The 24,326-nt window shown below is 41.4% G+C and overlaps 1 protein-coding gene and 1 long non-coding RNA gene across 3 annotated transcripts in view; one reads left to right on the top strand and one right to left on the bottom strand.

Annotated features, from left to right (window-relative positions):
- The window catches only part of LOC149973606 (uncharacterized), a 299,180-nt gene that overhangs the window by 190,825 nt on the left and 84,029 nt on the right, over positions 1-24,326 (bottom strand). The gene's annotated exons all lie outside the window — the stretch shown is intronic.
- On the top strand, positions 564-23,016 carry LOC110498799 (TBC1 domain family member 24). 2 transcript variants are annotated; one of them, XM_021575427.3, is made up of 8 exons: positions 564-634; positions 4,094-4,243; positions 4,832-5,946; positions 6,988-7,146; positions 17,463-17,526; positions 17,939-18,034; positions 19,671-19,938; positions 20,200-23,016. In XM_021575427.3, the coding sequence occupies exons 3-8, from the start codon at positions 4,958-4,960 to the stop codon at positions 20,361-20,363; spliced, it is 1,740 nt and encodes a 579-aa protein (XP_021431102.3). In that variant the 5' UTR covers positions 564-634; positions 4,094-4,243; positions 4,832-4,957; the 3' UTR covers positions 20,364-23,016. The 2 variants fall into 2 exon arrangements, 1 of the variants encoding a protein (XP_021431102.3); XR_016489268.1 differs by lacking the exon at positions 17,463-17,526.

The raw sequence follows: 24,326 nt of genomic DNA, 5'->3' as shown, positions 1-24,326 counted from the left end.
TCATATTGGAGGGGTAATGACGGCCTAATTGAGTTATCTGTAATAACTGTCATGTGCTAGGCTGTGGTTTTTGGGCGGGTGCTTTGAGTAGAAGGACAAAGCATGGTGTTGTTAAAGTTGCCTGGGTGGCTTCCTGTCCTTTTCCAGTGCACTTAACTACTTTGTCAGCCATCCAGGCCTGTAAACAAGGCTTGATGAATCAGATGATATTGCCTCTATTACACCACTCCCAAATGGCTCCCTCACAGTAACTCTGGAGGTGCCTGGAACGGCAGTGGCGCATCTCGTTTTTCAAAATCATATGACATTTTTTGCACTATAATTTTGGGTAATCAGATTTACATTTTAGGCTAATGGTTGTTTTACTATCCTTCCACATTATAATATAGTTATTACAACAACAAAACAAAAATATATATAAAGCTTTCTCCCCACTTACAGCAGATATCAGTGCACTTTCATATATGTAACAAAGCCTAAATAAAAAAAGGCATACACAACATTGCATTACATTCCTCACTCTCCGCCAGATGGATCGTGACACTCATGCGCAGGGACGGTGACAAGAGCAGGGATACTGCGCATGTCCGAAACTGCCAAATATGAACGCTGCTCCAACATACGAACAAACCAGGTAGGAGTACTTCATATCTTGACAGGCATTTTTCATGTCTTGATGTTTCTTTAGCGGTTATTAACACAAATTAGCAGTCATCTTGCCTTTATGTACCATGATACTATTTGCTAGTTAGCCCGCAATGCAAGTTTAACGCCCAACAGCAACCAATTTTGATAGAGTGAGAAGTAGAATTGGTCTCAACCTCGTCAATTAGCTAGGTGCCAGCTAACTATCTCTCTGCCTCTGAAGGAAAAGCTTTGCGTTTTGCAAAGCAAAAACTATGTATGGTCGTAGCTAATTCTTTGACGTGATATAGCTAGCTGATGTTATGTCTTGACCTGGTGAAAACACTGACAAGACAACGGACCAATGCAATGGCTAAAACCGGGAATGACAGAAACCTGTCCCCATTGCAAAGGTGACAGCTACCATTTACCAGCTTTCATGGCGTCCGCAGGTCCTAGCTGGCCAAATAAGCGCATTCAACTACACTATGATTTCAAAGTACCTCAACGTGGAGTTGAGGTACTTGGCAATCGCTTACCCAGCCACATAGCCAGGTTGCTATGCAGAAGTGTGGTTTCGGGACCTTGAGCTTGCAGTAAATTCCACACTCGCCTGTCACATTAAATCGCCAGATAACGTTAACTAGCTGGCGTGATCGCATTAAGGTCATGGGTATCATCAGTCCCTTGCTGGCTGACCCTACAAACTCCCCATACAGAAAGGTGTGCTGAAATATGGCTGTTTTCATTGCTTCTGCAAGACATTGCAATGGCTATGCATGCAAATACATTTCTACAATATAGCTGAAATGTATAGCCAATTTATTTTTAGCTGGTGCTCGCTCATCTGCATCTGAGCCAATATGATCCCATATTAGCAATAGCTAGTGTTGTTCAGTTCAACAATTTTATCCGTTTCTGTCAAGGGTGGCCATTGGCCAGTGTTAATCATCTGGCATAAAATATATATTTTATGTCTATATTGTTCACTTGCCTTGAGACATGGCTGTGTAGATGTCACGAGACTCCATCTCGGAGTCAATAGCCATGTCTTAGGTCTGGGCAAACTTAACCTATATAGCCAGTAAGCAAGACCTTCAGAGAGATTCAGATCAACTTTATTATCATTTGGTCATGTGCTTAAAAAGATGGTATATAAAACATGAAAACACAGAAAATGCACAAAATAATTCATTCAAAGTGCTGTAGCTACACATTTTAAAGTGAAAGTTCAATATGCTGTATCCTCGAGGGACCAACAGACTATTATACAGCCTAATGGCTGTTGGAGTAAAAGAGTCCCCATATCTATGGATTTTGAGTGAAGGGGGTGAGTAAGTTGCTAGCTAGCATTAACCTTATCTTATAAAAAACAATCAATCTTAACATAATCACTAGTTAACTAGACATGGTTGATGATATTACTAGTTTATCTAGCTTGTCCTGTGTTGCATATTATCAATGTGGTGCCTGTTAATTTATCATCGTATCATAGCCTACCTCGCCAAACGGGTGAGGATTTAACAAAATCGCATTCGCGGAAAAAAAACATAATCGTTGCACCAATGTACCTAGCCATAAACATCAATGCCTTTCTTAAAATCAATACACAAGTATATATTTTTAAACCTACATATTTAGTTAAAATAAATTAATGTTAGCAGGCAATATTAACTAGGGAAATTGTGTCACTTCTCTTGTGTTCTGTGCAAGCCGAGTCAGGGTATATGCAGCAGTTTGGGCCGCCTGGCTCGTTGCGAACTGTGTGAGGACCATTTCTTCCTAGCAAAGACCGTAATTAATTTGCCAGAATTTTACATAATTATAACATAGGATTGAAAGTTGTGCAATGTAACAATAATATTTAGACTTAGGGATGCCACCCCTAAGATAAAATACGGAACGGTTCCGTATTTCACTGAAAGAATAAACGCTTTGTTTTCTAAATGAAAGTTTCCGGATTTGACCATATGAATGACCTAAGGCTCGTATTTCTGTGTGTTTATTATAATTAAGTCTGATTTGATATTTGATAGAGCAGTCTATCAAATATCAAAGGCTGCAGCAGGCTCATAAGCATTCATTCAAACAGCACTTTCCTGTGTTTGCCAGCAGCTCTTCGCAGTGCTTGAAGCACAGCGCTGTTTATGACTTCATGCATATCAACTCCCGAGATTAGGCTGGCAATACTATAGTGCCTATAAGAACATCCAATAGTTAAAGGTATATCAAATACAAATCGTATAGAGAGAAATAGTCCTATGATAACTACAACCTAAAACTTGTTACCTGGGAATATTGAAGACTCATGTTTAAAGGAACCACCAGCTTTCATATGTTCTCATGTTCTGAGCAAGGAACTTAAATGTTAGCTTTTTTTACATGGCACATATTGCACTTTTAGTTTCTTCTCTAACACTTTGTTTTTGCATTATTTAAACCAAATTGAACAGGTTTCATTATTTATTTGATACTAAATTGTTTTATTTATGTATTATATTAAGTTAAAATAAGTGTTCATTCAGTATTGTTGTAATTGTCATTATTTTATATATATATATATATATATATATATATATATATATATATATATATATATATATATATATATATATATATATAATTGGTTGATTAATCTGTATCTGCTTTTTTTGGTCCTCCAATAATCAGTATCAGCGTTGAAAAGATTTATAGAACATTTTTAAGATATGGCGGTCAACATTAAAATGGTTCAGTTTGCGTAAAAATTCTGTTGCAATTTCTTTATCTTTCCAAAGGCACAGTCATTGAATTTCTTCAATCAGTACCTGGAATTATCCCACTGTTCAGTGACAGCTGGAACAGCTTGCCTGAAGTGCTTTGCTGCTGACGCCGTCCGGACCATATGATTTTCGTGGGTTGACACCACTGGACAAATTTTTCAGTTTCTCTGTCAAAACCTTGAAGAGAGGCTTGGTCTGGGTGGAGGAAACCCACAACAGTGGTGTCATCTACATATAAAAAAGTGTGGCTTGCGTCAGAGGCTTGACAATTGTTTGTGTACAATATCAGTGACAGTAGGCAACTTTGAGGGGCTCCCGTATTCACCGTTCTAGATGTAGAGATGGCGGAGTTAACTTCACTTGTTGGAAGAAAAGGAACCTATTAATCCTCTTGATCAGTAGAGAGTTGACACCCAAATTCACCAGCTTATCACCAGTAGGTGGGGTTGACTGGTGTTAAACGCGTTACTGAAGTCAATGAATACAATTTTCACGAGGCTATTTGCCTTTTCTATATGTTTGTAGATATTGTTCAGCATGACCAGTAACTTATCGACACTCCTGGAGGCATGGTAGGCGAATTGATTTGAGTCTAATTGGGATGAGAGACCAGAAAGAATTTCGTTTTTGAATCCTTTTTTCAAAACATAGGTACAGATTACAGGGCGTAAATAATTTATTTTCTTTTGGCCTGTTTTTTTTTTTAGGTATTGGGACAATCAGCGACTTCTTCCATAAGTCTGTAATTATCCCAGTGTTCATTGACCGCTGGAACAGCTTCTGGAACGGTAATGTGAGCTGGTCTGCGCATGCCTGAAGTGCCTTGCTGCTGACGCCGTCTGGACCATAAGGTTTTTGTGAGTTGACACGTTGAACGTATTGCTTGATGTCATTCACAGAGATCTGTATACCAACAGCTGGTATGCTGTCTATACTGTCCAAGGCCACTTTCTGCAGTGATGTAAAATCACACATCAAACCTACAATAGAAACTGTTCAAATCATTTGCAAAAGCAAGGACATTTTTGAAGGTCATACAATGTCTCTGGTTTGTAGCCTGTGATGGTTTGTAGCCCTTGCCAGGCTTTGCCTTGTTAAACTGGGTTTTCTAACTTGTTTCTGGATGCTGCCTTGCACTCCTTCATTTTGCTTTTGAGTTGCCCCTTTCCTCTTTACTGGCACCGGATTTTAAACACTCCTTTGTGCATACAACCACTGACAACCAAACATATAAGCTGTCTGACTCATGGTCTTAGGCAGTGGATAGAGTTACTGAGAGTCAGTCATGTCAGAGGGGAGAGACATGGGTACACTCAAAGGAGCAGTTCGCCTAGTTCGGCACTTGGTCGTTGCAGGTGCTTTAGCAGTGAGATAAATGTCAAGCAAAACAATATGTTATTTTTACAGAAACTCTTTCTTTCCTCCTCTCTACCCCTCACATACAGTGAACATCATGGGTGGTTGAGAAACTCACCCTTGACATATCTTTAGTGAGGAGCACAGAAGGCTAGTTAGACTAGGCTATATTCCAGACCAGACCCCTCAGCCGCAGTCCAGAAGCTAATGCAGCCATGGCTGAGGAGGACTATGGCTGCTTTGTGGACTGGACCCAAATGGGGGACATGGCCAAGAGCAGTGGCACCTCCAAATTGGACGTTAAGGACCACGTGGAGCTCAAAAAGCTGGCCAGGCAGGGTTACTGGTCCAAGAACCACAAGCTCCGTGCCCAGGTCTACCAGCAACTCATTAAGGCAATCCCCTGTCGAACCGTGACACCCGACGCCGAGGTCTACCGCGACCTCATGGGCGACGACACAGGTAAAAAAGCCTTGTCCTCCATCCCACTGCCAGACTTTGTGGACGGCAGCGCTGTGCCGCACTACTGCCTCATGGCAGACGCAGTGACCGCCGTCCACCGGGTCATCTCCTGTCTGGAGGGACAGTTCCCGGACATCTCGCACTGCCCGGCGCTGCCCGCAATGACAGCCCTCCTGCTGCACTTCAGTGCCAACGAGGCGCAGTGCTTCGAGCACGTCAGCCGTCTTCTGGCCTGCAATGAGCCGGGCCAACGCTTTGTAGACCAGACCTTCCTGGCCTATGAGTCCAGCTTCATGACCTTTGGCGACCTGGCCAACAAGTACTGCCCGGCAGCCCACAAGCTCATAGTTGCTACAGCGCAGGACGTGGTGGCGGTGTACTCGGACTGGCAGCGCTGGGTGCTAGGTGACCTGCCTTTCAGCCACGTGGCAAGGGTCCTAGACGTCTTCCTGGTGGAAGGATACAAGGTGTTGTACCGTGTTGCCCTGGCCCTGCTCAAGTTCTACCGCAAGCAGAAGGCTGGGGATGGAACACAGCAATCAGAGGGCCAAAAACAGGACTCTGCGGGGGTCAAGGCAGAGATCCAGGCTTTCGTCAAGACCATCAGCTCCTACATCACCCCGGACAAGCTGCTGGAGAAGGCCTTCTCTATCCGCTTGTTCAGTCGCAAAGAGATCACTCTCCTGCAGCTCACCAACGAGAAATCGCTGCAGCAGAAGGGCATCACTGTCAAACAGAAGAGGTGAGTGAGCAGGGCTAGTGACAGCATCAGTTCTATTGGGTCTGATTTACATATAAAAAAAATAACAGTTTACAACTCAAATCAATGGAAGTCAGAAGAAATGGATGCTAGTGCTTCTGCTAATGCCATGGTAGAGCCTTAGCTAATGGCAGCGTAAATAAACATTAGACATGGTTCTAAGGGCAACAAGCCATAAACCAAATCAGGATGAGAGGCATGCACTTGCAAAACTGTGCATGACCTCATTAGCCACCAGTGAGAGGTGGCAATTGTTTCTCTGTTTTTAGTTTGCTTGCTCTTTTTCCTGTTGTGGCTCTTGCTTGCTTTTTGTCATTGATTCATTTCTCACCTTTCTATTCATAGTTTCTGTGCACCTTTTTTGTTCTCTTTTTTCCTTTGCTGTCCCATTTTTTTTGCCTTCCACCGTCTTCTTCCATTTGCGCCTTTACTCTTGTGTCCATGTGTCGTCTACTGCTCATGCTCCTCCATTCTCCCGTGAACTTGGCTCTGTTAGCCTGAGGTAGGTGTCTCCTCCCTCTCTCTCTTTACACTCTCTCTCATTACCTGTTAACACTTGAGCTGACCTCCCTCATTAGTGATAAATTGTATTAGGAACCTTGGCCATATTCTCTGTAATGTATCCTAATCTAAGTGACCAGGAAACAAGATTTGGACATAATACACTGTACCATAGTCAAACCTTAACTCTGCAGGCTTTTGCTTCTCCTCAACACTCAATTGAGTTTGGCCTAATTAAAGTCCCAGACTGATTAGCTGGTCCAATCACCTTGTTTTGAGAGGTTTGAATTAGGTGCTGTTGGATCATTTCCAGCTCACGCTGTGGCCCTTTTTAGGTCAAGAGTTGTACATTTCCAACAACAACAACCATGATGTGCCCAGGAAAATACCATATGAACCTTCCATTACCACAACGTCATGGTCCTACATACTGTACAAACACTTCTTTGACTCTTCAATCAGGAGTTTATGTGTTACTAACAAAGTAGTCTTCTCCTTCCTGCCCGGTTACCATGGTGATAGGCGGACCGTGCAGCTGGCTCTGAACCCGGACACCTTCTCCTCGGAGGTAGTCAGCGCCAAGGAGATGAAGGACATCTGGTCGTGGATCCCCGAGCGCTTCGCCCTATGCGAACCGCAGCTCCTCTTCACCACCTCAACCCATGGCTGCAGCCTCAACAGGTACTTTCTGCCCACTTTACCAGTCTCATTGTAGCCACTTTATCCTGCAGCCGAGGCTAACCACTAGACCAAGGGTGTCAAGTAACGATCCGATGTGGCGCACAGGTGTTTTCCTAGGGGGGAAAAGGTCTCAATCTACTTTGAAATGACTAAAACCAAATGAAAACTGTAGAAATAATGGACCTACATTTCTATACAGACTATTCAGCTTGCACTGAAACAAAAGCTAACCTGACAAAAATGCACCATGGTAGTACAATGGGGTAAATACGAGCACTATCATGTTTTTTTTTGTCACTACCAATGCAGAAAATACCATGGTACGGGTGCAAATACCAAGGTATTTTTCTGCCATGGTAGTAACAAAAAAAACATAATATTTTCATTGTACTACCATGGTACAAAAATGCACCATGGTAGTACAGTGAAAAAACTACTATGGTTTTCTACTAGTAGCATATAGTGAAATGTGAAAGCATGTTAGTTGTTCATGATGGTTTGTGTCACACAATTATTTGGGTAAAGTGACCAAAAACATAGTCAGTCATGTATGGTACTCACATAATGTAATATTGACTACTCGCTCTGCAATAGCAAAGCGTAGGCCTAGGGAACCCTCTTAACCCTTTGATGAGAACGATCACATATTTGTGATCATTGTTGAGTGGACCCTGCAGCGTATGATCTGAAATATGTGGTTGGAACAGTAGCAACAGAACATATGACACAACTAAACAACATTGTTGTCTGAACAGCATCTAAATCTTTTTTTGTACTGATGGAAAATGAAGGTCTCAAACTGTATTCCTCAATTTGACAGTTTATTGTAAAATATAAATGCCATCTTCATCATCCAAGCATCACGTGGAACACATCCACAGCCAAACTCATTCCATAAACCAGTCTAAATAACAGGTTGCGCTGACAAAAAAAACGAAACAGAAGACTTGTTTACAATGTACCACATCTCTGGTGAGCACAAGGGACTAATGTAATGTTGTTTAGAAAAGAACAACAACTAAATTCTTTATGATGGCAGCCGTGTTTGTTTGTTTGACAAGCGAAAACTCCCTAATCCCAGAATGCCATTAACTATAATGCCGAATTCAAAACAACTTGGACCTTGGAAATCTCCGACTTCAGTGATTTCAAAACAACCGGGAACTCGGGGAGGGGAGGGGATTGCTTCGACTCGGAATTCCAACTCTGCGCCTCTTTCTAGAGCTCCGACTTTCCGACCTGAAGATGTCATGATTTTACTTTGTATTTTTCAGAGTTCCTAGTTGTTTTGATCATGGCAAAAGACGCAAATAAACCAAGTCAAAGATGGTTGCGCCCATTGTCCGGAAAATATCAACTTAGTTTGGCCACCTTTCAGCTTATAACAAATCTGCATGTGCATGTTACACATGACTTGACGAGTTGTTTACAGTTTTTGACCAATCACAAAACAAATCAAATCCTTTCACCTCACAGATCATCAGCTAAATACAAGCCCACTGCCTAGCCGTAGTGTGGATAGGGTTTGCCAGAAATGGTTGAAACCATTTTCGTGGGGTTTATAAGCTGACTAAAAATAAAAAACCCTGGAAATGGACTCCTGGGCTCCATTTCTGAAATGAAACAGAAAAAGAAAAGTTTGTAATCAACTTTTGTTATTCCTTGATTTGTAATGCATTCTCACAATTATGTTTTATCATTTGACCAAATGTTTGTTGGCTAGAGAAAATATGATTTGATTATTTCAATAGCCCTAGCCAACAACCTTTAACCTAATCTGTAGACTACTGTAAACTAAAGAGCACGATTTGGGTTGTTACATTACATCGACTTCTCCTAGGAATATATTGTATAGTTAGTAGCCCGTAGATGGCGCCAAGGCATAAACCTAGATAATCCTGTCTAGCTCCATAGTTTATGATAACCCATTATACAGTTGAAGTCGGAAGTTTACATACACTTAGGTTGGAGTCATTAAAACTAATTTTTCATCCACTCCACAAATGTATTCAAGTTGGTTAGGACATCTACTTTGTGCATGACACAAGTAATTTTTCCAACAATTGTTTACAGACAGATTATTTCACCTATCATTCACTGTATCACAATCCCAGTGGGTCAGAAGTTTACATTCACTAAATTGACTGTGCCTTTAAACAGCTTGGAAAATTCCAGAAAATGATGTCATGGCTTTAGAAGCTTCTGATAGGTTAATTGACATAATTTGAGTCCATTGGAGGCCTACCTTCAAACTCAGTGCATCTTTGCTTGACATCATGGGAAAATCAAAAGAAATTAGCCAAGACCTCAGAATAAAAATTGTAGACCTCCACAAGTCTGGTTCATCCTTAGGAGCAATTTCCAAACGCCTGAAGGTACCACGTTCATCTGTACAAACAATAGTACGCAATTATAAACACCATGGGACCACGCAGCCGTCATACCGCTCAGGCAGGAAACACGTTCTGTCTCCTAGAGATTAACAAACTTTGGTACGAAAAGTGCAAATCAATCCCAGAGCAACAGCATATGGAGAAATGTCCTCTGGTCTGATGAAACAAAAATGGAACTGTTTGGCCATAATGACCATCGTTATGTTTGGAGGAAAAAGGGGGATGCTTGCAAGCCAAAGAACACCATCCCAACAGTGAAGCACGGGGGTGGCAGCATCATGTTGTGGGGGTGCTTTGCTGCAGGAGGGACTGGTGCACTTCACAAAATAGATGGCATCATGAGGAGGGACAATTATGTGGATATATTGAAGCAACATCTCAAGACATCAGTCATGAAGTTCAAGCTTGGTCGCAAATGGATCTTCCAAATGGACAATGACCCCAAGCATACTTCCAAAGTTGTGGCAAAATGGCTTAAGGACAACAAAGTCAATGTATTGGAGTGGACATCACAAAGCCCTGACCTCTATCCTATAGAACATTTGTTGGCAGAACTGAAAAAGTGTGTGCAAGCAAGGAGGCCTACAAACCTTACTCAGTTCCACCAGCTCTGTCAGGAGGAGTGGGCCAAAATTCACCCAACTTATTGTGGGAAGCTTGTGGAAGGCTACCCAAAAAAATTTACCCAAGTTAAACAATTTAAAGGCAATGCTACCAAATATTAATCGAGTGTATGTAAACTTCTGACCAACTGGGAATGTGATGATAGAAAGAAAAAGCTGAAAAAAAGTATTCTCTCTCTACTATTATTCTGATATTTCACATTCTTAAAATAAAGTGGTGAACCTAACTGACCTAAGACAGGGAGTGTTTACTATGATTAAATGTCAGGAATTGTGAAAAACTGAGTTTTTAAATGTATTTGGCTAAGGTGTATGTAAACTTCCGATTTCAACTGTATCTACAGCCTCGCTTCACTCATGCCACGGTCTGCATACAATATAGCTGATTGCACGCACAAAGTACCTCACTTTGTTGCTTACATGACTTTGTCCACCACTCTGTTCTCATTCTCCTCAGCCTCGACCAGGCTAAAACCTATCCAAGCCATAATACCACATTTGATGAGAAATCTTCCTCGCTTGGTGACGAAGCAGGCCTCTGTAGCATACATGTGCAGTGGTGGTAAATGACATACATTTTAAATGAAGAAAAAGTGTTTAGGATGCCAGCCGTTCTCAGGCTTAGCCATGGTCGACATATGTAATATTTGCTCATACCCGGCTCTCACCTTTTTGTATGCCACTATTGTATCAAATACACCGGATTTAGCGCCTCAGGTTTCCGGCCCTATCTCACATGCACAGCCGCTCAGACAGGCTAATACCAAAGCCTCTTTCAGATAATAATAGATGTAATATAGATGATAATAATAATTATACAATTATCAATAATACTATACATACTGCTACTACTATAGGAAGAACATTTTATGAAGCAGACATTGCGGTATTGATTCAAAGAGGGATGTAGAGAATCGTGGCAAAATGCAACAATCAAATCCTAGAACAGCAGCATAGCATTCTGGTCCCGCGTGCAAAAATAACTCTCGCTGTAAGGGCCATTATTAATATTTAGAACTTACTCGTCAAAAGGTTAAACCCCTTTAGCTCATAGTGAAAAACCACAACACACATGGTCTAGTAGTGTGCCCTACTATTAAACCTTGGGACCTAGGTTATGGTGAGAAGAATGGAGACTGACACCTTGACGATAAGGTTTAAAATAATACATTTTTCTGGTGCTTCTCTCTTCGGTACAGTTTTAGTTGGTTCTCTCTCATTCAGCTGACTACTCTTCTACCTTTCTAAATAGCCAACATACTAAAAAACAATTTGTAAAAAGGTATTGTCTTATCTTGACATATCTTTCACAGTCAAGTTCAACTTCATACCTTTCAGACTGTCAGTACGGTTGAAAGTATGGATTATATCCCTCGCACGCCATGCAGGTCGGGTAAGAATGACAGTCATATCGGTGACGTGACAGCGTGGGAGGACGTGCCCGCGGTTCATATAAAACACTCACTTTCTTATTTCTTCTCACAAAGTTCACTTGGCCATATCGTGCAAGTTGACTGCTCCGCTGCTCCTGTTTTTTTGGATTGCATCTTCCAGTAGGATAAGCTAAACTTTGAGTTGTGCTTACTTTCAGTCTGTCACCAACAGCCTGTGACCTGTGGGTTGGAGCGCAAAACTCACCCTCTAAGGCTATGTGACAGCTCTCCCCTACCTGTCCCTTATATAGAGTATATTAGGCGTCGTTGTCTTGTGCTGACTTAGCCCAGCAGCTAGTATGTGTGTTGGCAGATATCCTAAAACAGAACCTTGAGGATCACTGAAATTTACAGTTGATTTGTCAGAGGACAAACCATTCACAGAGACAAACTGATATCTTTCCAACAGATAAGATCTAAACCAGGCCAGAACTTGTCCGTGTAGACTAATTTGGGTTTCCAATCTCTCCAAAAGAATGTGGTGATCGATGGTATCAAAAGTAGCACTAAGGTCTAGGAGCATGAGGACAGATGCAGAGCCTCGGTCTGATGCCATTAAAATGTAATTTACCACTTTCATGAGTGCAGTCTCAGTACTATGATGAGGTCTAAAACCAGACGAAGCGTTTCGTATACATTTTGTCTTCGGGAAGGCAGTGAGTTTGCCGCGCAACAGCTTTTTCTAAAATATTTGAGATGAATGGGAGATTTGGGCCGATTATAGTTTTATATATTTTCTGGATCAAAGTTTGGCTTTTTCAAGAGAGGCTTTATTACTGCCACTTTTAGTGAGTTTGGTACACATCCGGTGGATAGGGAGCCGTTTATTATGTTCAACATAGGGGGGCCAAGCACAGAAAGCAGCTCTTTCAGTAGTTTAGTTGGAATAAGGTCCAGTATGCAGCTTGAAGGTTTAGTATAGTATTAAAAAACTTGAGTGTCTCCTTTTATCCTAGGTCCTGTCAGTGTTGTGCAGACTCAGGACAACTGAGCTTTGGAAAAATATGCAGATCTAAAGAGGAGTCCGTAATCTGCTTTCTCAAAATATCAAAATAGATCAAAATATTTTCGTCAAAGAAGTTTTGTGACAGTTTGTGACAGTATCAAAAATGCATTTAGGATTGTTCTTATTTTCCTCAATTAAGTTGGAAAAATAGGATGATCGAGCAGCAGTGAGGGCTCTTCGATACTGCACGGTACTGTCTTTCCAAGCTAGTCGAAGACTTCCAGTTTGGTGTGGCGCCATTTCCGTTCCAATTTTCTGGGAGCTTGCTTCAGGGCTCGGGTATTTTCTGTATACCAGGGAGCTAGTTTCTTATGACAAATGTTTTTTGTTTTTAGCGGTGCGACTGCATCGAGGATATTACGCAAGGTTAGGTGGTTAACCGATTGTTGTACTCTGACATCCTTGGGTACGTGGAGGTAGTCTGGAAGAGCATCTAGCAATCTTTGGCTTGTCTGAGAATTTATAGCACGACTTTTAATGATCCTTGGTTGGGTTCTGAGCAGATTATTTGTTGCGATTGCAAATGAAATAAAATGGTGGTCCGATAGTCCAGGATTATGAGGAAAAACATTGAGATCCACAATATTTATTCCACGGGACAAAACTAGGTCCAGAGTATGACTGTGGCAGTGAGTAGGTCCGGAGACATGTTGGACAAAACCCACTGAGTCGATGACGGCTCCGATAGCCTCTTGGAGTTGGTCTGTTGACTTTTCCATGTGAATATTAAAGCCACCAAAAATCTGAATATTATCTGCCATGACTACACAAGGTCCGATAGGAATTCAGGGAACTCAGTGAGGAACACTGTATATGGCCCAGGAGGCCGGTAAACAGTAGCTATAAAAAGTGAGAAGGCTGCATAGACTTCATGACTAGAAACCCAACAATATTAGACGAATGCCTCTTTATCAGAAAGAGTATATAACTGGTATATAAATGCAGCAATATAATAAATCGATCACTGATTTAATGAGCCTTTCGCAGTTTCACTGTCCTGGCCGTGTGTACTTAGACTTGCATGGCTTAATCTTTGAGACAAGCATATGCTACTGGCAGGATCAACCACCTTTTGACCTTTTGGGGGGGGGGGGGGGTGTATTTATTTAATGCATTATACTGCCATTATACCATGGTAACACAATTAATAAAGATGGTACCATATGATAATTGTTTGTACTATTTATCATAATTGTGTAGAATGTACACTGAGTGTACAAAACATTAGGACCACCAGCTCTCTCCATGACAGACTGACCAGGTGAAATCTGTGATCCCTTATTGATGTCACTTGATAAATGCACTTCAGTGTAGATGAAGGGGAGGAGACAGGTTAAATAAGGATTTTAAAGCCTTGAGACAGTTGAGACCTGGATTGTGTATGTGTGCTATTCAGAGGGTGAATGGGCAAGATATGATTTAAGTGCCTTTGAACAGGGTATGGTAGTAGGTGCCAGACGTACCGCTTTGTGTCAAGTACTGCAACGCTGCTGCGTTTTTCACACTCAAGAGTTTCCTGTGTGTATCACGAATGATCCACCAACCAAAGGACATCCATCCACTGTGGGAAGCATTGGAGTCAACATGGGCCAGCATCCCTGTGGAACACTTTCAACACCTTGTAGAGTCCATGCCCCGACAAATTTAGGCTACTCTGAGGGCAAAGGGGGGTTGGGGGTGTTCTTAATGTTATGTACAGTCGGTGTATAATGCAGGTTAAAACCAAGGTATTTCCATGTATCCGATCTATACCGTGGTATACAGTGGGGCAAAAAAGTATTTAGTCAGCCACCAATTGGGCAAGTTCTCCCACTTAAGAAGATGAGAGAGGCCTGTAATTTTCATCATAGGTACACTTCAACTATGACAGACAAAATGGAAAAAAAATCCAGAAAATCATGTTGTAGGATTTTTAATGAATTTATTTGCAAATTATGGTGGAAATAAGTATTTGGTCACCTACAAACAAGCAAGATTTCTGGCTCTCACAGACCTGTAACAACTTCTTTAAGAAGCTCCTCTGTCTTTCACTCGTTACCTGTATTAATGGCACCTGTTTGAACTTGTTATCAGTATAAAAGACACCTGTCCACAACCTCAAACAGTCACACTCCAAACTCCACTATGGCCAAGACCAAAGAGCTGTCAAAGGACACCAGAAACAAAATTGTAGACCTGTACCAGGCTGGGAAGACTGAATCTGCAATAGGTAAGCAGCTTGGTTTGAAGAAATCAACTGTGGGAGAAATTATTAGGAAATGGAAGACATACAAGACCACTGATAATCTCCCTCGATCTGGGCCTCCACGCAAGATCTCACCCCGTTGGGTCAAAATGATCACAAGAACGATGAGCAAAAATTCCAGAACCACAAGGGGGGACCTAGTGAATGACCTGCAGAGAGCTGGGACCAAAGTAACAAAGCCTACCATCAGTAACACACTACGCCGCCAGGGACTCAAATCCTGCAGTGCCAGACGTGTCCCCCTGCTTAAGCCAGTACATGTCCAGGCCCGTCTGAAGTTTGCTAGAGAGCATTTGGATGATCCAGAAGAAGATTGGGAGAATGTCATATGGTCAGATGAAACCAAAATATAACTTTTTGGTAAAAACTCAACTCGTCGTGTTTGGAGGACAAAGAATGCTGAGTTGCATCCAAAGAACACCATACCTACTGTGAAGCATGGGGGTGGAAACATCATGCTTTGGGGCTGTTTTTCTGCAAAGGGACCAGGACGACTGATCCGTGTAAATAAAAGAATGAATGGGGCCATGTATCATGAGATTTTGAGTGAAAACCTCCTAGGGCATTGAAGATGAAACATGGCTTGTCTTTCAGCATGACAATGATCCCAAACACACCGCCCGGGCAACGAAGGAGTGGCTTCGTAAGAAGAATTTCAAGGTCCTGGAGTGGCCTAGCCAGTCTCCAGATCTCAACCCCATAGAAAATCTTTGGAGGGAGTTGAAAGTCCGTGTTGCCCAGCAACAGCCCCAAAACATCACTGCTCTAGAGGAGATCTGCATGGAGGAATGGGCCAAAATACCAGCAACAGTGTGAAAACCTTGTGAAGACTTACAGAAAACGTTTGACCTCTGTCATTGCCAACAAACGGTATATAACAAAGTATTGAGATAAACTTTTGTTATTGACCAAATACTTATTTTCCACCATAATTTGCAAATAAATTCATAAAAAATCCTACAATGTGATTTTCTGGATTTTTTTTCTGTCATAGTTGAAGTGTACCTATGATGAAAATTACAGGCCTCTCTCATCTTTTTAAGTGGGAGAACTTGCACAATTGGTGGCTGACTAAATACTTTTTTGCCCCACTGTAAATGGTGCAATTCCATGGTAATATTTTGGTACAACTGCAGTACCCTGGTAGTACCATCATACTTCAAGGCTAAAGCTCCCGAGTGGCACAGCGGTCTAAGGCACTGCATCTCAGTGCTAGAGGCGTCACTACAGACACCCTGGTCCGAATCCAGGTTGTATCACAACCGGTCGTGATTGGGAGTCCAATAAAGCGGCTCACAATTGGCCCAGCGTTGTCTGGGTTTGGCCGGTGTAGGCCGTCATTTTAAATAAGAATTTGTTCTTAACTGACGTGCCTAGTTAAAAAGGTTACTTTATTTATTTTTTAATAAAGCCGTGGTACATTTTCATGATTATAGCAACATTTTCATATCACCTATAGGCTATATCACCGCAGATATGCAATATTATCGTCGCTATGCTGTAATGTCGCCAAGACCGACCCATTGGTTCACTTCCTACTTTACCCTATATTGGGCCCAGTTTACCATACTTATCTTACTCTGTACCTTTCCCCACAGTCTTGGCTACCTTACAATAAAGGGGCAATCTGCAATTGGTAGGCTACATCCATTTTGGGACTTTATAGTGATAGTTCACCCAAATGACAAATTGGTTTCCTTACCCAGTAAGCGGTCTACGGACAAGGTATGACAGCAATCCATGCATTGGTTTAATTTTCCTGCCATTGTTAAATATATTTGAACTTACTCTGCAGATTATCTGTGGTGTTGGTGCTTCAGCTGGTTGAAAGTTGAGACACCGTATTATTAAACAGACGGAGGAGGTACATGGTCGCGATGCTAACTGTATACTAACTGATGTTCACATGGCTTTGTGCCAGTTGATAGAAATGTTATCTTCAGTGCCGGCGCTTTGGGTAAACAAGATTTCCCTGTGGATAGTTTCACTCAAATTAGGAGCAGCTGAAGGACCAACCGCACAGGCAACCAGTAGAGTAAGTTCAATTGTAATTTGAATGTCTTGTAAGGAAAATGTCCATGATTTTGCAGTGCTTTTTTGTTTTCAGATTGTTTAGCAAGAATTGGTATCAAAGTCTGATTTATTAGGCAAGGTTCAGTTATGAATCAGCAATGCCCTTATCCTTGTCGTTGTATAGTCGGTCAGAGCTATCCAAAGTACATCACTAGTGGCTATAAAGACTAGCTAGTGAAAAATGCTGATCTTTCAGACTCAGATTGACACATTTGGTTTTTCAATAGGGAATGGTTTAACTTTCTGAGTAATGCTACATAGAAATAATTGACCAAAGAGTCACTGCATTCTAAAACAAATCTGACAATTCATTTAAATCTGACTTTAAAACACTTATGGAATGTATCATGCTGTAGGCTAAATGTAATTTTGTTGCATTTTCAGTTGAAAAGGTCCCCCTTTTTTCTTTCTCATCTTTAAGATACAACATGATTGATAACGGGTAGCTTGTGTGTTTTTCATAGAGATACTTGCACGCATGCATGGCCAGACTGTGTAAGTGATGTGATATGTAATCGTGGTTGTCCATTCCTTTTGTCCCAGGTTCTACGCTCATGTCGAAGGCTATGAGCCCACTCTGCTACTCATCCGGACCTGTGAATCTGACGTAGGGACCTTACACACACTTACAACTTGTGTGTGCCCTTACCCCCTCATGTAGCAACATAATGACATCCACAGCAATAGACAAGTAACTATCGAGCTCACAGGATTATGGCATGGAGGATCAAGTGTTTTAAATCTACAGTTGAGTCAGTTTTTCAATCATATTGATATGGTAAAGACCTATAATTTAATGATATATGGATACATGTACAGTATGTATTATCTACTTCTAATAATGACCATTTTGTGACTGAATAAAACACGTTTTTGGGTGCAACCCTGTCTCAAACTGTCCTATCCCTATTTTCCTATTCTCCTATGCCTTCCAACATTCCTTTTTATTTTCTATCCCACTTCTCCCATTGATGCTACTGTAATACACCCTGTCACCATACCCTGCATTGTCTATCCAGGTATGTGGAGCCTTCCTCTCTACAGATTGGGAGGAGCGCAAGCGAGGCGGGAACAAACTCAGCTTCTTTGGGACCGGAGAATGTTTCATCTTCAGGGTGAGTTGTCTATTTCCCTATTCACTTTCATTTTCTCATCCAATTAGGTTATGTGAACCCACCATTCTTTGCTTTTATGTATTATTTTTGAGGTGTAGCATGTTTTGGGAATTATTTTGGGTGCGTCCCATATATACTGAACAAAAATATAAACGCAACAATTTCATTGATTTTACTGAGTTACAGTTCATATGAAGAAATCAAATCATTAGGCCCTAGTCTATGGATTTCCAATGACTGAGAATACAGATATGCATCTGTTGGTCACAGATAACTTAAAGAAAATGGACCTGACAATGGGCCTCAGGATCACTTATGGTGTTTTTGTGCATTCAAATTGCAATCGATAAAATACAATTGTGTTCATTGTCAGTAACTTATGTCTGCCCATACCATAACTCCACTGCCACCATGGGGCACTCTGCTCACAAAGTTTACATCAGAAAACCGCTAGCCCAGACGACGGCGGTTGTGAGGCCAGTTGGATGTACAGCCAAATTCTCTAAAACAACGTTGGAGGCGGCTTATGGTAGAGAAATTAACATTACATTTTCTGCCAATTTATGGTAGAGAAATTAACATTACATTCTCTGGCAACAGCTCTGGTGGACATTCCTGCAGTCAACATGCCAATTGCATGCTCCTTCAAAACGAGACATATGTGGCATTGTGTTGTGTGACGAAACTGCACATTTTAGAGTGGCCTCTTTATGGTCCCCAGCACAGGGTGCACCTGTGTAATGATCATGCTGTTTAATCAGCTTCTTGATATGCCGGACCTGTCAGGTGGATGGATTATATTGTGAAAGGAGAAATGCTCACTAAACAAGGATGTAAACAAATTTGTGCACAACATTTGAGAGAGAGAAGCATTTTGTGCGTATGGAACATGAAACATGAAACTTTACATGTTATGTTTTATATTTTTGTTCAGTGTAATTTATCCTCAGAATTGTCAAAGAAGTGACTAAGAGTGGGAACCAGGGGGCAAGACTTACAAATAGTTTTTTTCAGCCCGTCACAATAATTAGTCTCCTTATCACAAGTCTGGCCTCCACCCACTGAACAGAAAAACATATCAGTTCCAAAATGAGTGATATAACAAAATGTTATGTAATCTTTAGAGAGGTTTTGCTGAGTGTACCTGAGCTAGAAATAGCTTCATTTCCAAGTCCGAGCGTGAATTATTAAACTGTTGTGGTGTGGATGATGCGCAGCTGTGTGCCCTGTTGGTTTGCCTGTGGCCACACACACACACACACACTCAATGGAAAGTCCTGGAACTGGAGCCTAACAGTACAATGCCACCTGATAAGGCCCTCACCTGACACCACATACAATAAGATAAGGATCAAGTTCTATCAGACATACATGGAGAGAGAGAGGCTGGGGAGGGATCAAGGGAATGAAAAAGCACCAATTCTGACAGAGTATTCAGTGTCCAGCTTGTGTCTGAAAGATTCAAGGTAACCCCTCCAGTATGAAGATCATAGAGATGTAATGAATATGGCCACCAGTCACTCCACCCATCACACAACATTGACTTGAAAGAGTATTCCTGTTCAAGTAATTATATTTTAATGATGAACATCAACCCACAAACGTGAGCGTCCCTCCCGGTTTTTTGTCGGTGTAGCTGAAGCCGGAGATGGAGAGGTATGAGTGGGTGGTGATCCGTCACCCGGAGCTAGCCTCCACCATCAAGGCCCAGAGCAGTGAGGTCCCTGCCGAGGACGAGGCTCCCCCCGACAAGCAGAACTCGGACGGCAACCGCCTTCCCATGGAGAGGCCAGCCGCTGACCCATCTGATCGCCTGTCGCCCTTCCTCTCAGCCCGACACTTCCATCTCAACTCCAGGAACACCTCCATGTTCATGGCGGGCAACTTTGACTCCATCATAGTGGGTGAGTGGAGTCCTTCTTGTTCTTAATCGATCAAACTAGCCAGAGTGAGTAAGATGTTCTCAGGTCTATATCAGTCATTGATAAGGACAGTGCCACAATTAAACTAACTGAAAATCCTTGTGGCCCTTGCCTGTCCCTCTGTGCCTCTCTTCTTCTTCTCACCCAGCGTCTCTCTTCCTTAATTGATAAATCCGATTGTTCAGTTCACTTACCGAGATAAGATCATTTTCCTGTCTTAACTGCTGTTCTGTCTCCTGCCAGGGGGAGGCGAGGGCAACGCGCTGTACATCGACAGTGAGCTAAACCACGGACGCACAGCCCGCTGCACCACCTTTGACAACCCACCGCTCTGCTCCACCGAGAGCTTCCAGGTGGCCCTGCTGGAGGTGTGGGGCTTCAAGGACACCATGGCCTCAGATAGATAGATAGACACACACACTCACAGTTCGAGATACACACATCCCACCAAGGGCCTGATGAAGCTACCTGCAGTATCAGAACAAACCCCTTTCCGTCCAGTCCATTGAACTCTACATAAATTCATTTATCCATTGAACTCTACATAAATTCATTTATCCATTGAACTCTACATAAATTCATTTATCCATTGAACTCTACATAAATTCATTTATCCATTGAACTCTACATAAATTCATTTATCCATTGAACTCTACATAAATTAATTTATCCATTGAACTCTACATAAATTCATTTATCCATTGAACTCTACATAAATTCATTTATCCATTGAACTCTACATAAATTCATTTATCCATTGAACTCTACATAAATTCATTTATCCATTGAACTCTACATAAATGTGAAATATTTGTATTTATTCATGTAAAACAAGTATCATACTCTGAAAGTGTTTTTATTTGTGATTATTTTTTTTACAGATGTTTTATTACATTGTATTACTATTTTTGTTGACTCTCATTGAGGGGTTTGATGGCGAAAAGCAGCTCTGTTGTCTGGAATGATCAAATGTCATCATTTTACACACTCAAGTAACGTCATTTCTGTGTTCACTTTATACCCACTCCTTAATTTGTGCAATCTGGTTATGCACCAAACCAACCGCCAAAATGGTGGTAAGCAGGCCTATAAGGCCTGTATGCACTATATCGAACATAGGCAGTCTACCCAGCTATCAGAACTGCTGAAGTATGGCTGTTGTGCAGCCATATTCTCAACAGATGTCTTAGCTCTGAGCACAGCAGTACATTAGAGAGGCCCCTTTGTAAAGTATGTGAATATTGTTCTTTGACTTTTATTTTAGTGTGAAAGTTTTATCAGGTGAGATGAAGACCATATCCACGTCCCTCATCATTTAGGTGCACAATCTGTGGTAAAGCTATCTGTGTAAGTAATGCAGTATTAATCTGTCTTTCTATTTCTCTATCCGTCCTACAAACAATATCATCCAAAAAATTGCAGAATATGTACGTTCTTGTGCAGAGACTCAACTGTATATCATTGAATATCTGTGTTGTATTGAAGAAAATCCCCCAGTGAAGTATTGATTGAAAAATTACAGATGATTATACAGTTGAAGTCTGAAGTTTACATACACCTTAGCCAAATACATTTAAACTCAATTTCACAATTCCTGACATTTCATCTGAGTAAAAATTCCCTGTCTTAGGTCAGTTAGGATCACCACTTTATTTTAAGAATGTGAAATGTCAGAATAATAGTAGAGAATTATTTATTTCAGCTTTTATTTTTTTCATCACATTCCCAGTTGGTCAGAAGTTTATATACACTCAATTAGTATTTGTTAGCATTGCCTTTCAATTGTTTAACTTGGGTCAAACATTTAGCCTTTCACAAGCTTCCCACAATAAGTTGTTTAAATTTTGGCCCATTCCTCCTGACAAAGCTGGTGTAACTGAGTTAGGTTTCTAGGCCTCCTTGCTCACACACAATTTTTCAGTTCTGCCCACACATTTTCTATAGGATTGAGGTCAGGGCTTTGTGATGGCCACTCCAATACCTTGACTTTGTTGTCCTTAAGCCATTTTGCCACTACTTTAGAAGTATGCTTGGGGTCATTGTCCATTTGGAAGACCCATTTGCTTCAATATATCCACATAATTTCCCCTTCTCATGAAGCCATCTATTTTGTGAAGTGCACCAGTCCCTCCTGCAGCAAAGCACCCCCACAACATGATGCTGCCACTCCTGTGCTTCACGGTTGGGATGGTGTTCTTCGGCTTGTAAGCCTCCCCCTTTTTCCTCCAAACCTAACGATGGTGATTATGGCCAAACAGTTCTATTTTTGTTTCATCAGAACAGAGGACATTAATCCATGTGCAGTTGCAAACCATAGTCTGGCTTTTTTAGGGCGGTTTTGGAGCAGTGGCTTCTGCTGAGCAAACTTTCAGTTTGTCGATATGGGACTCGTTTTACTGTGGATATAGATACTTTTGTACCTGTTTCCTCCAGCATCTTCACAAGGTCCTTTGCTGTACGTACACCAAAGTACGTTCATCTCTAGGAGACAGAATGTGTCTCCTTCCTGAGCAGTATGACGGCTGCGTGCTCCCATGGTGTTTATACTTGCGTACTATAGTTTGTACAGATGAACGTGGTACCTTCAGGCGTTTGGAAATTGCTCCCAAGGATGAACCAGACTTGTGGAGGTCTACCATTTTTTTTTTCGGAGGTCTTGGCTGATTTCTTTCATTTTCCCTTGATGTCAAGCAAAGAGGCATTGAGTTTGCATTGACTCAAATGATGTCATGGCTTTAGAAGCTTCTGATAGGCTAATTGACATCATTTTTGGAATTTTCCAAGCTGTTTAAAGGCACAGTCAACTTAGTGTATGTAAACTTCTGACCCACTGGAATTGTGATACAGTGAATTATGAAGTGAAAAAATCTAAACAATTGTTGGAAAAATTACTTGTCATGCACAAAGTACATGTCCTAACCGACTTGCCAAAACTATAGTTTGTTAACAAGAAATGTGTGGAGTGGTTGAAAAACGAGTTTTAATGACTCCAACCTAAGTGTATGTAATCGTCCAACTTCAACTGTACATGTGAAAGTAATACACTTTTTAAACAAGTGACATTTGTCTCTGTCATGTTTTATTGTTCAATCATTTCAGTTTTTTTGCTAGCTTTGCTTACATATGTGCCCCCACCAACCCTACTGTTCTTACTCTGACTATGGGGTGAAAAGAGGGGAGTAGTTTCTTGAACCCTGTCACATAAATAAACCTGTCAGATGCCTTTCGCAATCAATTGACCCAAAATCTAACTATTAGCCCGTCTTACTATTATCATACCATATCCAGGACACTTGCCTAGTTGGCTTGGTAAGCATAGCTATGTAAATGTAACCTCTAGCAAACAATACAATTTGAAATCAACTTGTTAATATACTGATGGCAAGATAAGAGATACCGGTATGTGAAATAGTCTGCAAAGGTAGATCATCTTTCCAAGTGATTAAGTGACAAAGTCCAGCGTTTCAGCTTTCCTGTCACATGATTTGTTACATATTATCTACTGATTTCTGGATATAAATGTTGTTATTAATGTGGCCTATGAAAACAGCCACTTTTTTAAATCCACAATATATTCTACCTTTCAAACAATAGCTGTATTATTAACTGTGTCATAGAGGATATGTCAAACTTTTTATAAATAACTGAAATTTCGACCACTTTCCCAACAACTTAGACAAAAAATGTGTGCATATGAAATCTTCCTCTACTTCTCTGGTACCAATGAAAAGTTAGAGGGTAGGACATCTTGGTCTACTTCTCTGCTATTCAAGTCTGGAATCGGAACAGAATTATCTGCAAAAATGACAGCTGTTTTAGTCTTGACTTTTACTAACAACTGACATTTTGATCAGAAGTTACAGCTGTTTGTCAGTTTATAGTGACGAAAAGTAGCTAGCTCTAACGTCAGCTAACAGCTCTCTCATGTCTCGTCATTGAACAGCCCAAACTGAGCTATGGATTCTCGCACGCAGAGGAGCGCATGGGTCAGTGAAGGGAGCGAGGGACAATCAGCTATGGATACTAACAGAGGAAGTTACTGTATTTCTAACTTGTCATTGGTTGCGTGTTGCGTTTGTCCGTTAGCCCAGGGCTTCGGGGCTCCATTTACCCCCCACACACCCACACACCCACACACACACTTAACTTTGCTTGATTGAGCTTGCCTGGCCTAATGGACCAATGGAATCGTCCCAGAATTGCAAACCCCACCAATCTGACACTCCAGGTTGGCTTGAGAAACACTAAATGTACAGTATTTGAACATTGGTCTGACACACACGTACAGATACACACACACTTTTCTTCCCTAACAAGTCTGAAGGACACACAATCTTCTGTGTCCCTGTCCGATTACGTAAATCAGACAA

Source organism: Oncorhynchus mykiss, chromosome 20 (genome assembly GCF_057628025.1).
Source record: "Oncorhynchus mykiss isolate SJ-2025 chromosome 20, ASM5762802v1, whole genome shotgun sequence".
NCBI lineage: Eukaryota > Metazoa > Chordata > Actinopteri > Salmoniformes > Salmonidae > Oncorhynchus > Oncorhynchus mykiss.
Note: the sequence above shows the minus strand (reverse complement) of the source record. Positions and strands in the feature narration are given on the sequence as shown.